Below are 16,995 nucleotides of genomic sequence, written 5' to 3'. Positions count from 1 at the left end.
GACCTCAGGATCCTGGCTGAGCTCTGCTATGTCATAGCCTAATATAAATGGCTTCTTTCTAGGGTAGTCTGTAATGAGAGAGTGTCAGTGACTACCCAGAGAGGTGACATATTAGCCGGGCGAATAACATTCTCAGGGGGGTCAGCAATGGCGGCCTTGTATTACCCCGTATGTCAAAAGCTCTGAGGACAAAAACTGCGGCTTTATTTTTCCCCTTGTAGGTAACAACATTTCAGTGCCGCCTGCCCTCAGGCAAAACCTCCCATTTACTGTGACCCCCAGCCTGTTGTGTACATGACTGACCACTAGATGGCGCATCACTCAACCAGGCCTGGAAGAATGGCAAATCGCCTGGTAACAGCAGGCCATAAAGGCCTATTAAAATTGCCCACTTGGGATGACAACGCAGCACATTCCAAAGACAGCGTTGTCACCCCAGGACAGGAAATGTCCAACCAATGGTATATGCCAGGATTGTCATGTCTTATTTTAATGAATGCTGCAAATTTAAAAAGACTGAAAGCAAATTGTGAAAATATAAATTGGTTAAATCTGTGATCAGTGAAGGGTAAATCTAAGCTCAGTATCATCCCATGTGACCTATAATTAAAACTTGCCTACAATGCTTCGCAGTACCAGCTGCGGCCATTCTGTATTTCAGCCACAAGGTGTCGCTGTGACTCGCCTCTGAGCTCCTGTGGCGAGTGCTGTGTACGGAGTCTGCGCATGCTGAGCTCTGCACAATGGCCGAGGCAGCACCGGATCCAGACCCAGAGCTGGAGCCGCTTCGCTTGAAGACTGCCCGAGAGGAGAAGTTCATCCCAGTACCGGAGAAGGACAGGGTGAGGCCTGCAGTGCTGCAATCAGACTCCTCTCTAGACTTCCATTCAGACAGTATGAATGCTAAGAAAATATTGAATATTTGTAGCAATCATCTTATTATTACTAAACAGGATTTATATAGCGCCAACATATTATGCAGCGCTGTACATTAAATAGGGGTTGCAAATGTCAGACAGATACAGACATTGAAACAGGAGGAGGAGGGGACCCTGCCCCGAGGAGTTTATAATCTAAAAGGTGGGGGACGTACCACACAATAGGAGGGGAGATATGGAATAGTGAGAAGTAGCATACTTTTGTTAATGATTATTACTATTATTAACGATTTTGTTGCAGCTTTCTTTTTGCAGGTTTTTCCTTATAGTTACCTGATTTCCATGGACAGCCTCAGATCCCTTTAAATTTTGCAGTCACGTAAACTTCCTATTTATTTTTATAACACCGGATGCATTTTTTTATTGCATTATTGTGCAAAAGAAATCTAAGTGTTCCCCTCTATTAGAGGTGCAATGCTGCAGCGGATACATGTGATAATTGTGTATGATTGTGTACACATATTATATACCTATTATTAGCTTTTCTTGCTCTAACCCATGTGTAAAAGCCTAGGCATTGATCACATGGTTAGCCTGAGCTATGCAAGTGTTTCATGTTTTTAGACCTAGTCATGCTGCAAAATAAGAGGATCAGCAAGGTACAATCATTGCTTATTACACAGTATTTATATAGCGCCGTCATATTACACAGTGCTGTACAAAGCCCATGGTAATGTCACTAGCTGTCCCTCAAAGGAGCTCACAATCTAATGTCTCTACCATAGTAATATGTCATTATTACAATCTAAGGACAATTTGTGTTATGTCAATTTGAATGTGAGAGAAAAACCCACACAAACACGGGGAGAACCTGCAAACTCCATGCAGATAGTGTCCTGGCTGAGAATCGAACCTGGGACCATAGCCCTGCAAAGGCTAGAGTGCTAACCACTGAGCTCTGAGCCACCTTGCTGCCCTTCTTACATATGTAATGACCAATGGCTGCCTCTGTGTGTATAAATCATTTATATACTATTTATAGAATTGTTCATATTAATGCAAACCATATACACCAAGGTAATATTTACAATAAAGCCATGATAGTTTCCCTTTTTTTCTCTCTACAGTTTGGACGATGTCGCAGCGTGAAGGAGTTCGAAAAGCTAAATCGAATTGGGGAAGGGACTTACGGCATTGTGTGTAAGTATGTGGGAACATTTGGAGATAGAGGAATGTGCCAAGTACCAGCTGTTGAGGGATTGATATTGCTGTGCAGACTGACTGCATATTGTATGGACTGGGGAAGTCATCTATAGCAGTGGTCCCCAACCTCAAGGACTAGTGCTGGTCCGTGGCTGGTGAGTTGGGGGGCCGCAAATGGCAGAAGCTAGCTCTGCCAACGGCCCTCCTTACACTGCTGTAAAGCTAGTGACAATGTGACAGTGGGACCGCAACCAGCAGGAGTGTGGGCGTCTCTCCTCACACTGCTTACACAGGAGCTGCTGAGAATGGCAGAGCAATTTATGTAAGGATTACACTTCTCTGCCATTCCCAGCAGCTCTGCCGCCTGACAGCACACCACCTCTCTTACACTACTCTGCTTTTCTCAGCTAGTGTGCCGACAGGAGGCCGAGCTGCTGAGGATAGCAGAGTAGTGTAAGCTGTACATATACTGGACTGAGGCAAAATTTTATACTATGTATAAAATTTATACTGGGCCCTGCTGTCAGAGAGGTTGGGGACCACTGGATTATAGCATTATCATGCCATGCTGCAACCTCTAAAACCCAGGGAGTGTGGTTTGCAAATCTAGTATATCTGGCAAGCATGTGAACTCCATAATATGTTGTGTGTTCTTCAGCACCTTTATGAGAGTTACTATAATTGAATAATAGCACAGAGAAATAGGCTTGGAATTAGCATGCTACACACACCCTGGTTGGTTCCAGGAGCATCCTGGAGAGAGTATTTGTAACCAGGATCTGGTGTATAATAAAGGTACCTGTTAATGGTTATGTTAGTTTAGACTGCAGTTCTTCATTCTTCAGATTAAATAGCAGAGAAGAATATTCTCCAACATTCTCTCCTAGGGAAATTAAAACATCTTTGAATATTGTGTTACATTTTCCAAATGGTTTTACAAACAATTTATAAATAATTTAAAAAAATTAAATAATTTATTTGGACATAAAGAAAACCTGTGCTTTGCTCCTCAGGACAAACCTCATCCTATGCACCATATACTTTATCTTTGCTCCCTTTCTTCTCTAATAAGTACCAGGAACTAAAGCTCAGTGCTTTTGAGAATAGAGGAGCATGTGACTTGCTTCTGCCAATCAGCACTACTACATGAGGAGTCCATGGCCCTGTGTAGCTATGACAGATAGTTATATTAACTGAAATATCATTTAGGGTTCATTTACTTCTTTGAAGGGCCTAATTGTAATTCTGTCTGTCCAGTCTTGCAATACAGACATGAATTGTTGGTGTTCAGAATTCAGCTCTAAATAGCTTGTAATTTGCTCCTGTTTTAGAAATTGAATTTTGTTAAGTGCATCCCTTCACCTTCTAAGATCCTGTATGCCTGTGTTTTATTTCTAGACCGCGCCAGAGACACCACCAACAATGAGATTGTGGCATTGAAGAAAGTGAGAATGGACAAAGAGAAGGATGGTGAGTTGGGGCATTCAGTACATTTTAGACAGTCGTCACTAGAAAAAGTATCCACACTGGAAGATTCCCTCTCTTTTTTTTTAGTCAAGACACATGGACCAGTAAAAGCCTAACATATACTCCAATACCCACTCACCACTCCCTCTTAATTAAAAAAAATGAGGGAGAATCTGTATTAAAAAAAAAAAACTGATTCAGGTAAAAACACTTTCTGGGAATGATAAAGCTTTCCAGCCTCCTGTAAACTTCTATTGGCTAGTGGGAAAGACCCTCAAAGTGCTAGGCAAATGGTAATGTTTGAGGACAGGAAGTAGCAGAAATCCCCAACACTACCCAGAAGTATAATCTGGGACTTAGACACTGTTGTGGTTGTGTACTTTATACCCTTTTTTTGACTGGGTCCCATATACATGCCTGCATTTATGCAGACATTCCCTTTGAGTGGCAGTATGAGCTTATTGGGTGCCTGTTGCAACCGTTACCCATCTCGTCTGTGACGGCAGATTATATATCTGTAGGTACTTTTAGACCATTGCTTTGTAGCTGCCCTGACAGAAATATTAACTGATGTTGTTGCCAATTTCCTTTCCCTTAGGAATCCCAATCAGCAGCCTGCGAGAAATCACACTGCTTATAAGGTTGCGGCACCCCAACATAGTGGAGCTAAAGGAAGTGGTGGTGGGCAATCACTTGGAGAGGTAAGAGTTTATTTGAACTTGTGCTTTTTGGAATAGCCAGTTCATAAGGTTTAAACATTTCTGTTGTGTAAGTTTACAAAAAGACTGTTTTGAAGGTGAAGGCTGTCTTTACTATAAAACAATTAGCTTAAACCTTGGCTGAGACATTGTCCTGTGGATTAAGGACCATTCAGTGAATACATTTAGTAATGTCAGGCAAGGAAGGAAGGGGGTGGACGGTAGAAGCTAAGCAGAAATTCTTCACATACATCTACATATATTTTTTTTTGTCCTTCAAGCATGTTTTGGATACACAAGTGTTAAAATTCTGGAGGCAACTGGAGGTGTTTTTTTTTTTAATTACAGATGATATCTGCTATGCTGAGCCAGCCCTCAGCTTCTAATTTCAACTAAGAAACCTCCCAGCCTAAATTTTAAAATACTCCAAGGACACCCCTATAATGGGCTCAGCAGGTCCCAGCTTTGGGAACTCAGCATAGAGAGTTCAATAATAGAATCCCTAATAGATAATACAAAAAGTCAGGTGAGTTAATTCCCCAGCATTCTTTAAACACTAAAATATTTAATCTAGATTTGACATCTCTATTTCAAAAACCGCTTTTTTTCAGAATTAGATTCTGAGCTGCACCTGAGTGTCAAAAAGCTGTGAAAGGCCCCTGTTATTCTTACTGTACCTTCACCAGCTTTGTGCCAGTTATGTTCTACATAACTGATTACTTGTTTAGGATCATGCTCTGTCTTCTATAGGCGGGTTCTCATTCCCTGTATAGGCTGCATGATAGTACCTTATCTCTGATATTTATACCCATCAGGCTACATTTATTTACATTTGTTTATGTGGAACAACAGATCCCATATTTGTGAATTTAATCTAGCTGGATAAAGACAGGTTAATTTCTTTCCAACATGACATCGCTATCGACTGCAGCTAATAGGGAGAAAACGGGTATAACATATTTATTAAATAGACTGTGCCAACCTGCAGAAGTAGCTCTGTGCAAGCCCAGCTCAGCTACAACATGAGAAGCTCCTCTCTGCAGATGGCTCAGCTTTCTTTCAAGTTTTCTTATATTAAACGGCACAGTAAAGGCTAGCCCAAGGATGAGAATGAGACAGGTTACATAGGGAACTTCATTGTTAAGATTTTCTTGTTTTCACCTGGCTTTCTGTGCAATATGAAATTTGTAAAATCATTACAAATTGCTGTGGAAATGTATATGTACTTTTTATCAACTCTGCATGTTTAGTTAATGATAAAGAATCTTGATATCTAAATCTTTCTCAATTACATTTGTGTCCTTGCAGCATTTTCCTGGTCATGGGTTACTGCGAACAGGACTTGGCTAGTTTACTAGAGAACATGCTGACTCCGTTTACTGAAGCTCAGGTACTGGAACAGATTGGCCTGCTATAAATATTTTTATTTATGTATGTACTATATATCTAAAAAAAAAGTAAGTTTACCGTTTTTGGTAGATGCTTGCAAGTTAAATCACCTTATTATAGTTTTGCAAATGTGGGGTTTTAAAGGGAAATACTATGTCAAAATATGTACTAGTTTGTGGATAGCAATGGGACCGTATTTAGAGTCTGTGTGTACACATCAGATGATTCTCTGACGTGTACAGCGGTCCATTGTAGACTGATTGGGAACATTCACTGTGCACTCTTATAGAAGAGACCATAGTGCCACTCACTCTTTTTCTTCCCCCCAACACGCATTTTCTTCATTAAACAGAACGGTGTATAGTGCTTGATTTATATTCTGTCATTGGAAAGAATTGCGAAAGATTGTCTCCAGGGAACTTCTGACACTTGTATGGGGCTTTACTCAGAATGACAGTCACTGTTCTAAAGCCTAGGCATAAAAGCTTAGAGTACATTGTGCATATTGTTTTTAAAGTTGTTTCCATCTCCTGGCAGTTAGATGTTAAAAAAAAAAATAGCCTATGCTGTAAAGATTTTGAACCTAGCTATTGATTTAGTTCAAAGAATTTCAAGTTAGCCTTGCTGCACTTATTTTTAGGAATGATTGTGGTCTGTTTTGATGTTGGCGACCTTTTCCAATTCACAATCCCAGTTACAGCACATTTTTCAGTGTGGCTGAAGCTCCCCAAGATAGACAAGGCACGCAACAGAAGGTTATTTAGTTATCATTAAAATAGAATATTGTCTAATTTTTTGCTGGAAAACTTATTTTAATTTTTTTTTCCTTCTTACACGCAGGTAAAATGTATTTGTTTCCAGCTGCTCACTGGTCTTCAGTATCTGCATGAGAACTTCATAGTGCACAGGTAGAACAATTCATAGAACTTAGAGGAAATATATTCACATAAATCTATTTTATTAGTTCTCTTTATAGCTCTTTTCTTTTTTAGTTCTGGATAGATTAGGGAATGGTTATGGTGATCCTGTCTGGGTCATACTGACGGGGTAAATTTGTATGTAAAAGACGCTGCCCACCAGCCATTGTAAATATTCCAAATCTGCTAGATAATCTGAATACCTGTTTATGTTTACTGCAAATCAGTTGTTCTTCCTGTCACTTTGTACATTCTGTAATAACATAGGAACAATTGAAAGGAACCACAGCATTCGGTGGGGTAGTAAGAATGTTGTGCACACAGAATTGTGCAATCCATCAGTGGCCAAGATAAGCAGCGTCAACAAATGGGCCATGTAAAGTTCAGGATATTACCTTTTACAAGTATGCTTTAATGTATAACGTGACCCAGCACTTCCTGGTTAGTAAGGTTTTCTAAAACCTCCTGTGCCTACATCCTAATAGAAGTATATTGGCAGTTTGAAAACTATGCTACTGCTCAGTGTATTCTAATTATTCGTGGGTGCAAAGGGCAACTACACTGGTAAATAACATGATCCTATCTTTCTCCTCCACTCCCTGGCTAACTGTACCAACTTGCCTTTACTTTAGACCAGTAAGCAACACAGTACAGGAGCTGCAACCACACTGTAACTACAAGCAGACCCCTTTACTATTAGGAATAATCATAGGCTTGGCTGCTAAACCAAGTTGCCTGCTGCTCTAAGCCAAGCACACAAGGTATATTGCCATGGGTATGCAACACTCAGTTAGGTGTTTAGTGTGTTTCTGGCCAACTCTGTGTGTCCCAACTATTTGTGTTGTACTCTCCATTATATAAATACTGCAGTGATGGTGAGAGCCCCCCTTCATAATGATTACAGCAGGAGTACAGACCGGGGAACTTAATTAGATATACTGTTCAGTGGTTTAACTCTCCAGCATCCACCAACAACTGATCTCAGTCTTGGACAAACAGACCCTTTTACAGGGTGTTTCATTGATTGTTTTTTTTTTTCCATTGCCTTCTAACAGAGATCTGAAAGTGTCCAATCTACTTATGACAGATAAAGGATGTGTGAAAATTGGTATGTCTATTTGTTACATTGGAAAAAAAAAAACTTTTCTCTGTGTTCCCTTTTCTGTTTGTTTCATTTAGCTGAACTTCTCAATCATATGTAATTTTTTTTTCCTGTGCAGCTGACTTTGGCCTCGCTCGTACATACAGTGTTCCTTCAAAGCAGATGACCCCTAAAGTTGTGACCCTTTGGTGAGTAGTAGGCTGTGTTATAGTTAAATAGGAGTTTGGCTGTTTTAAAATAGCGAGATATAATGTAAGGGAGAAAATCTTCCCCAGATTATGCAAAGTGCAGTCTGACAGTTTGAAGATAGTATATTCAAGAAGCTCAAATTTTGCATTGTTATAGACTTAAATCTCCTTTGGTCAAGAACCTAACTAAACTAAACATTACCAGCCCCTTTCACCTAATTCTTGTGTAAGAAACAAGAAAGGTTTGGACATGGGTTTTGGATGGGAAAGTGTAACATTTGCCCTGGGATAGCTTTAGTTTTTCATTATTAAATGTTTGCAGCATATATTCTCTTTATTGTGCAGTACTGCAGGAGGAGTCGAAGCCTAAATACGTATTGAGTAAATATAGCTACCACCCCCCCTCAGGCATATAATATATATAAATATTAGAAAAAATAGATATGGTTTTTTCAAACATTAATTTTTTTTATTCCTGTGCCTGTTCTTTTATTTTCAGGTATCGAGCACCTGAGCTTCTATTTGGAAGTACGACACAAACAACGGCTATTGATACGTGGTAAGACCCAAAATACCCAAACATCTCTATGCGCATGAGAGAAGTGAACACATATTTTCCTCATCTTTGTATGAGGGGGTATTTTGTCAACCATAAGGAAATAGAGCTATCCGTCAGGTTTTACCTATGTCACTTAATTGTATCTTTGTGACAGGAAAACTCCCAACAGGAAAATTGCACAAAGTTAGTTTCTGTTTTTTTAAGTGTATCTATACAGGCAGGGTAAGGGACTTGTTTTTCCTTTGCTGCAGTGTCCTCTTCACTTACAGGTCTCTTACCAACCCTCAGTAAGGACAGGTGAAGCAGCACACTAACCACCTCACCTCTCTGTCACTCTCCTTCTATTGCAATGCTCCTTGCATTGTAGCAAACCAGATTAGCTTGAACTGTTTCTCCCTCTTTGCTCTGGGTTTCGAGGGCAGTAAAATACGGATACCAAGCCAAATTTAGGTTCTTACACTGTTTGTGTTTAAAATATATATTTTATTATGAATCCACAATTTGGATTCCATAATGTACATCATCATACAGTGCAGAGTTAAGCTAAAGAAATAGGAAAAGTCAGCTTTATTTGCTGTCAGAGTCACTGTCTATTTACAGACACGAGAATGACAAAATTAACAAAACCTGTACAAAACATCTACTGGGTCATAGCATTTTCTACATGCACTAAATATGTGACTGAGATTCTCTCTAAATGTTACTTTTTTTACACATAAATTAAGACAAATACTCTGATTGTGATTGGCGCTTGTTAATAGTGATAGTTATCCTAAGCTGTATTCCCTACAGGGCTGTGGGTTGTATCCTTGCTGAGCTTCTGGCTCATAAGCCTTTATTACCAGGCTCTTCAGAAATCCAGCAGATTGATCTTATTATCCAACTACTGGGCACACCTAATGAGACCATCTGGCCGGTATGTATTTGTTCTGTATGTGAGTTTTTTTTTTTTTGTTGTTGTTTAACAGCTGTATACTTTTAATCAAAGGAAGTTGGTACAAGGAAAGTTAAAGTTGAGACAAGGATTCCTATTCCCTGCAGGGCACAGGATTTGCCTTACTTTTTCCTACCTGTAGTCTGTATATTACTATTCCATTTTACAATGCCCTATTTGTGTAATGTAATAAAGGTCTACTTTTTAAGAGTCCAGGCAACTGATGGCTTTCAACCCTGACTGTAACTAGTATCTCTGGTCTATAGATAGTGGTCTTTAATCAATATGAATAGTTCTTGTGTACCAGTCTTCATATGAAACTAGAGCTGTGGTCTCCAACCTTTCGGATCTAATGGACCACAAAATCCACAGAATCCGGACCGTGCATGCGCAGCTGTATGTCACTGAAGAAACTTCTCTCAGTGACACCATTATGCCAGAACCCGCCCACTTGCCCATCGCAGGTCTGAGTGTGCGATGGCAGAGTGGGTGGGTTGTGTCCATACAGGGGAACAGAGCCGTGGACCACTGGTTGGCAACTGCTGAACTAGAGGATACTATTGTAGTAATTTAAAAATGTTGAAAAAAAAATTTTACAAGTCTAGAATAAACAAAAAATTAAAAAACTGTGCATTTATTAAAATGGTATCACATAAAAGACTTTATATATCCCTAAATATAAAGATCAATAAGTCAGGATTATTGTAAAGTTAATTGACACATGCTGTGACTGGTAAGTTTGGCCTGGGAATATAGGCATCAATGCCTTTTTGGTCAAAAGGGTTTGGCTTGTAAATGCGTATCTAAATAGCAGCCACCTCAACAAGGCCCTTAAAGTATAGTTTAGCTGAAATCTGGGAGTGTTCTGTACAGATCTTTAGTTCTGGCTTTACCTTATGGAATGTGGCCTTTGGAAGCCTTCAGAGTTGACACTGCAAGTCAGCACTCCCATAAAGATTTGTACTCTGTACTCCCAGCCTGGAGCAAAGGGGTACTTAAATGTGAACCCATCAGCCATTTCAACCCTTTTAAAGGTTTACTTAAGGGCAAGAATCACAGATTTCTGATACTACCTACCTCTGGCATAGGACCAAGATTCTGCAGGTAGGCAGGGCTTAGCCCGGAGTTTGCCATTCATGATAGACTAAAACCAAATCTTAGGAGAAGAGGAGGATTCTGCCTAGCAATTGAGGGAGGAAAGACTCGTAGTACCTGCTTGCAAGATGATACAATTAGTTGGGAAAATCTAAAAATTGTAGACAGGTTCACCTAACTGGGCAAAGCAACAGATGTATTTGTATTTCAGCACTTATAGCATTTTATATTAACTTTGTAAGCCCCACATCGTGACCTGGACAAAATTTTCTTTGTGTTCTTTGTGTTAATATGTAGTATTTACTTTGATCTTTCTGAAGTGTGTAAAACTGCTGACATTTAATTTCCTCATTCTGCTGATCATGCCTTGTTCTTATTACAGGGTTTCTCAAAGCTGCCTTTAGTTGGCCAGTACACATTACGCAAACAGCCATACAACAATTTAAAACACAAGTTCCCCTGGATATCTGAAGCCGGTCTGCGCCTGCTTAACTTTCTTTTCATGTACGACCCAAAAAAGAGGTGAGCAGATGAAGCGTTGGAAGGTTTTCCTGATGATTTCTATTTCTCATGGCACTGAGCACCATGTTTCTTTCTTGTACCTCATCAGGGCCTCAGCTGAGGACAGTCTAGCCAGTTCCTATTTCAAGGAAAAGCCACTCCGTAAGTAGTCCGGCTGTATACACTTCTTCATATAGAAAGTATACAATATTTTCAGCAAGGAAATACTGCCATATTCATCTTAGTTATTCACAATGGAAATTTTTTTGTTTTTATTGTAGCAAATGGAGATTTGTACAAAGGTCAATAAAGGGAGCTCTCTAGATGTTGGTGCAATGACTTCCTCTTAACAGTTAGGTTGCCAGCCACACTGGGAGTGCATTGATTTCATTAAAGCGAAACTAAAAACATCACACTTACCTTTAATCCCACAGATTCCTTGATGGCAATGGTCCTTCCCACAATCCGGTCCTGTGTCATCCTGGAATTCATCTTTGGTCTGGCGTGTGGGAAGCACCGGGCGCCGCCCAACATCTCTCTTGTCTTCCCTGCCATCTTCTTGTCCCGTCACCTGATCTCGCATTGTACAGGTGCAGGATCGAGTGACGTAGCTGCTGTTACAGGATCAGCATCTCTTTCCCCTTGGTGGCAAAAATGCTCCTTCTGCGCATGACATTGAGCATGCTCAGAAGGAGCAGCCAGAGGCTCCCGGGATGCATGACAACCTAATTGGCTCCTTTAGACAACAACAACAAATTTTACCTTTAGCACACTTTTTCATAGAATTATAATCTGTAGTTTAATAACATGATCTTGTTTTTTTTCAGCCTGTGAGCCACAACTGATGCCAACATTCCCACATCACCGCAACAAGAGAGTAAGCAGCTCTGGGTCTGAGAGCCAAGCTAAGCGCTCCAAAAAATGAGACCTTTATTGTGTTGTCACCTGTCTGTGAATGAATGGAACTGCTGTTTTTCCCCTGCTGCTAGCAAGAACTTCCTCTGCATTGTGAATGATGACCGTCTACTTCATATTTGGAAAATTACTTAGCTGTGAAAGTAGAAAAAGCTGGAACCACGTGTAGATCATTTGTGTTGGACAGCCAAAGAGGTCACGTACATGGACTGATAACCAAAGAATACCGCTGACAGCAAGATTTTGTAGAGGAGTTTTGGATCTCCCGGGGAGCTGTATTCTGTGATAAAGACTAGCTTATGATTTTGGAGAATGTGTGTAAGGTGTGATGCCACAACATTTTATTAGTAGGTAAAATATTATTTTGCCCCAAATTTGCACACAATTCCACATCGACAACATTTTAATATACATAAATTTGTAAATAGGTGACTTAATAATAAAATTTTATAACTCTGAATGATGAGGAAAATTTACATTTGCTTATTTTTAATGCTATCACCAAGAAGCTGAATTTTTATAGAGAACACCAGGAATTTAATAGCCTCTTGATGCATCCTTCTCCAGTCCATGCAGACAGCGAGCCCTGGATATGCTTCTTGCCCAGCTGCATTTGGAATTTGACAGCCCTGAACTCTGGAATTGTAAAGTTTGGCGAATAGGAGTTCACCAGTCATCTCCTGCTCTCCAGCTTAAATCCCCCTGCGGCAGTACTGAGATCATAGAAAAGCTGGGTGAGGTGGAGCCCACGGAGGTAGATGGAGAGGATGACCAGGCTCTCCATCGTTCTACCAAAGGAAATTGTGCTAGGTGGGTAAACACCTCTTCAGAATTAAACAGTTTCTTCTGCTCACCTCAGATAGTCTTTTGTGTGTAACCGTAACCTGCAGAGATGAAAGCATTACAATGTTCAACCCAGAGTTTTTTTTAAGCCAGATGGGAAGAAATTGTAGGTAGGTTGCAGCTCCTGTATTGTGACCCAACTTTTCCATAATCGCCCAAATACAGTCAGGTAGTTATTGAAAAGAGCCAGGTGGGGCGCCATGCTAAAAACAGCTGGGGAGAACACTGCGCATGTGGAGTTTTCTAGAGCTGCGATTTGAGCCGATTTAGAGTGAGTGCACTGGTTTTGGAAGCACCTGAGGAATGCAGACAACTATATCAGGGCCAACATTTTCCAACACCTTACTCGTTACATTACTTTCATTTAGAGTAATACTAAAAGTGTGTGCAGATCCTGGACCTCAAGGGCTGGAGTTGGACACCCATGAACTATATTAATAGCTTTCTCAGTAGAGAACAGTTTGTCACCTTCTCTCAGGGAGTTATGTCTGTTCATTATATGATATGACTATGGACTTTGTAAAGCACTGCGTAAAATGTCGGCGCTATAAAAATACACGTTATTAATTCGGTTTTGCCCCATCAATGCACTTTAATTCCAGGGCACATTTCAGAAGTCTGTTGCAAGTGTTTTTTCTTGCTGTTAAAGGATTGAGAAGTCTTATTCTTGCTGGGATGGAAAGTACAGCTTGCCAAACGTGTTACTGGAATCTGCAATGGCATTAGGATTCTGAGTGTCTGAAAACCATACTATCATTACCTCTCTTTGTTCTCAAGGACAGCATATTGGTAGATAAGATTGTTAATCAAACCAAACAAGAGCATTTATTTATATTAATTAGTAGCAGGAAAGTTCAAATCGCCCTCTGATAATAAATTGGATTTCCCAATTCCGTCAAAGCTGAATTTCATTCGGATAATAGAGGGTGGCAAAGAGATTAACAAGATATTAATTACTCTTGCTTTTCCCTCACTGTCTAATCAGCTTTTTGTGGGTGGGAAGATGACACCACTCAACTTCTAACTGTAAAAGTTAGAGTTGTGTCATTCTTCTAGTTGTGTTGTGTGACAGAACTGTAAAAAGTTAAAGAATCAAAGAAAAGGAATGCTGATGCTTCGATGGTAAAGCAGCACTCGTGTATACAAGAATTAAATTTAGCTTTCTTATTGGAGTTCAGCTTTAATTGTTCTTGTAGCTGCAGAACATGCAGATCTCCGGCTCCTTAAGGACTACAAATGTCTGCATGATAATTTCCACTGTGTTGTAACAAACTGTTAAAGCAGAAAAAACAAAAAAAAATGACTTACCTTTATTCTTGCGCCGCCATCTTCGATCTTCACTTTCGTCGTCTTCTTGGGTTTTCTTTTTTCCTCACCCCATCTCTCACTGCGCAGGTGTGAGATCAGGGGAAGTACCCGCTCTGAAAGGGTGGTAAAAAGGAGAACCGATCTCACTGCGCATGCATGAGATAGGCATCTCTTTCCCCTGGAAGGAAAAATGCCCCTGCTGCGCATGCCTGAAATCAGGTCATGCCTGAGATCATGCGCAGAAGAAGCAGCCGGAACCTCCCAGGATGCGTGAAAAAAAAAAATTACCTTACATAGAAGGGTTGTCTACCCTTCTATGTAAAGTAAAAACGTTGAATTTAGATACGCTTTCATGGGAATCTTGCAAACTGTTTTATTGTGGATATAGGGGAAAATAACAAGGCATTAAAAAAAATATATAGAATTATTAAAAAATATTTAAAAATTAAAATATATATTAATATATTAACAATTTAAAGATTAAGCTTTCAATAATACATAATACAATCATTACATTGCTCTGTATAAGAGTCAGAGATCCAATGCATGGATTTACATGTATTGTGTTAGTAGGAATCTTTAAATCCACTCACTTATGTTACCTTATAAAGCAATAAATGTTTATCTGTGGGCTCAGTCCTTACTTTCAGGCAGCATTCTTGATACATCGTGCACAAAATCTTCACGATTTTGGTAACCGTTCTTATGGACTGTAGTAATGGCACCACAAATAAATCTCATATCATGGAGATGGGTATCCTTTAGTGCACAAAGAGAACTGGGAACAATGATAGCTAATAAGCTGCAGAGGCAGACCATACAGGAAGCTCACTGGATTTCAGGTAGGATTATCAAGTCTGTTTTTGTACCCATTCTACCAATACTGTCAAAACAAAACTGTTACTGTATATTTACAAGACTAAAAGTGAGGAAATAGTAAGATTCACTGTTAGAATATTTTTGCTGTATACCTATGTAAGACTCAAGCAAACCTCACCCTTCTTATTGAATCCTTACTTAGCTATATTTGAACGGCATCTGTCATGTTCAGATGACAGCAGATTGAAGAGGAAGCCCAATCAACCTTTGACACTGACCATTATTAGGCCCTTGCTGATGCTAGGGGCTGCTTTATGTTTACACTGACAGTAAGGTTGTGGTTTCTTTACTTCTTCCTTTTGAGGGATGCTTTTCCTGGTGATGGCTGCATAGTGAATGAATAGGGGCAGCAATGAGCGGTACAAGTTTTACTTCCTGTTGCCAACCTTTAAACCTGCAGATGCTGGTGGTTTTTTAAGGACCGGTGCTAAAGTGTGAGTGACAAAGCAGCTGGCAAGGTGACAACAGTGGGGAGCCTCTCTGAGGCAGCTCCTGCTTACAGTGTCACTGTTTGGGCAGCAGAAAGCTTGGAATTTGAGATTTACCCTTTTCATATGTTACCTGTTGGCTTTCCTGTCATTTAAGCCAAATTTAAGGCTCTATCATAGCAGATCTATGCCACAGAAAAGCCTTTCCAAGGTGGCTAATTCAATTAGTTAATATCCTGGAGATCCCCTGAAATAAAAATGGATCTGACAAAATTCTGTCACTTCTTGACAGCAAAAGTAAGTTCTAACATTGTTAGTGCAAATTATTTGTGTGGGAAGAAGGGAAAAAAACATTCAGAATGCCAACTCTGCACATCATGATCACAAATGTTGGAGATAATTGCCCCACAACATAATATGCAGCACGGTGGTGCAGAGGTTAGCACTTTGGCCTTTGCAGTGCTGGGCCCCAGGTTCAAATCTCGGCCAGGACACTTATCTATCTGCATGGAGTTTGCAGGTTCTCCCTGTGCTTGCATGGGTTTCTTCTGAGTATTCTGGCTTCCTCACACATTCCAGTTGGGGTAATTGGCTTCCCCCCAAAAACTGACCTTAGACTATATTATTGACATATGAATATGGCAGCGACATTAGATTGTAAGCCATGAGTTATATGACTATGGACTTAGTAAAGCGCTGCATAATATGTCAGCACTATATAAATACTGTGTAATAATAATATTAAAAGTACATGTGTACCTTTACTACATACTACCGTACATTGAATACCCATCCTTTTGCTTGCTCTAAAACAGCCACAGTCATACTCCAAGCCATAACTTTGTTTTTATCTTGCTGTTTTTATCTCCAGGCAAAGATGTCTTCACCGCCATGCTATTCACATTTCCAGGGCCTTATTTACAGGTTGGAGATCCTTGGAAAATGGAATTGTACAAGTCTACCAAGGCATTCTGCACGGAAAGAAGATTTCAATCAGAAGAAAATAAAGACAAAGCAGGCTGAAACAACAAGGTAGCAAAATTGCTGTGTATTCAATGTAGTTCAGTTTAGAGAGGGTAGGTTAATGTAGTACATGTACGAATATACTTTAAAGCTACAAAACACAAACTCCAAAATGATTACCTATTCACTACAATAAAATGATGAAATGTATTTCAAAGCAGAATTACAGTTTTACCAAACAGCCTGAATTTAACTATAGCTGCTTTAGCTGCACCCCATTGGATGATAAAATATTGCATTCATGACCCTCTTTTAATTGATATTCAACTTTATTTTTAGTTGCTCATTACCAACCTCTACTTCCTTTAACAGTTACCTTCCCATTTCACTGTAATATTATTGCAGCACTCTTCTTTACCCGGAGATGCAAGCCAAGCCAAAAAAAGCCATTGTGTCTTTACATTCCTCATTCTAATATCATTATTGTTACCCTATTATATATTAATATTGCAGTGCTCAACCCAGAAAATTTTTTAAGGTTGGTGGGAAGAAATTGTAGGTGTGTGGCAGGCCCTGTATTGTGACCAAACTCTTTAGTAACTACCCAAAAACAGCCGGGTGTGTGCTGAAAACCGCCGGGTGGTGCGCCCAGCTAAAAGGGCCTAGGGAGAACCCTGATTATTGTAGCTGATATTGTATGTTTTCCTATTGCCTGATACTCTTATCTA

General features: G+C 39.9%; 1 protein-coding gene across 1 annotated transcript; it reads left to right on the top strand.

The window, feature by feature from the left end:
* Position 1: 1 nt before the first annotated feature.
* CDK10 (cyclin dependent kinase 10) lies at positions 2 to 16,318 on the top strand. The gene is made up of 14 exons (XM_072422614.1): positions 2 to 842; positions 2,006 to 2,078; positions 3,480 to 3,551; positions 4,147 to 4,249; positions 5,555 to 5,636; positions 6,476 to 6,543; positions 7,608 to 7,660; positions 7,773 to 7,842; positions 8,342 to 8,401; positions 9,194 to 9,317; positions 10,813 to 10,952; positions 11,041 to 11,093; positions 11,759 to 12,656; positions 16,176 to 16,318. Exons 1-13 carry the CDS (start codon positions 744 to 746, stop codon positions 11,854 to 11,856), a joined length of 1,095 nt encoding a protein of 364 aa, XP_072278715.1. The 5' UTR covers positions 2 to 743; the 3' UTR covers positions 11,857 to 12,656; positions 16,176 to 16,318.
* The last annotated feature ends 677 nt before the right edge of the window (positions 16,319 to 16,995 follow it).

The sequence above is a fragment of the Pyxicephalus adspersus genome, chromosome 9 (assembly GCF_032062135.1).
Source record: "Pyxicephalus adspersus chromosome 9, UCB_Pads_2.0, whole genome shotgun sequence".
Lineage (NCBI taxonomy): Eukaryota > Metazoa > Chordata > Amphibia > Anura > Pyxicephalidae > Pyxicephalus > Pyxicephalus adspersus.
This window is presented reverse-complemented; position numbering and strand designations above follow the sequence as displayed.

Bases quoted from the DNA above. Each gene is read 5' to 3' on its own strand.
- CDK10 (XM_072422614.1), top strand. From the start codon at position 744: ATGGCCGAGGCAGCACCGGATCCAGACCCAGAGCTGGAGCCGCTTCGC. The intron at 3,552-4,146 runs GTGAGTTGGGGC...CCTTTCCCTTAG, and splicing joins AATGGACAAAGAGAAGGATG to GAATCCCAATCAGCAGCCTG. The intron at 5,637-6,475 runs GTACTGGAACAG...TCTTACACGCAG, and splicing joins CTCCGTTTACTGAAGCTCAG to GTAAAATGTATTTGTTTCCA.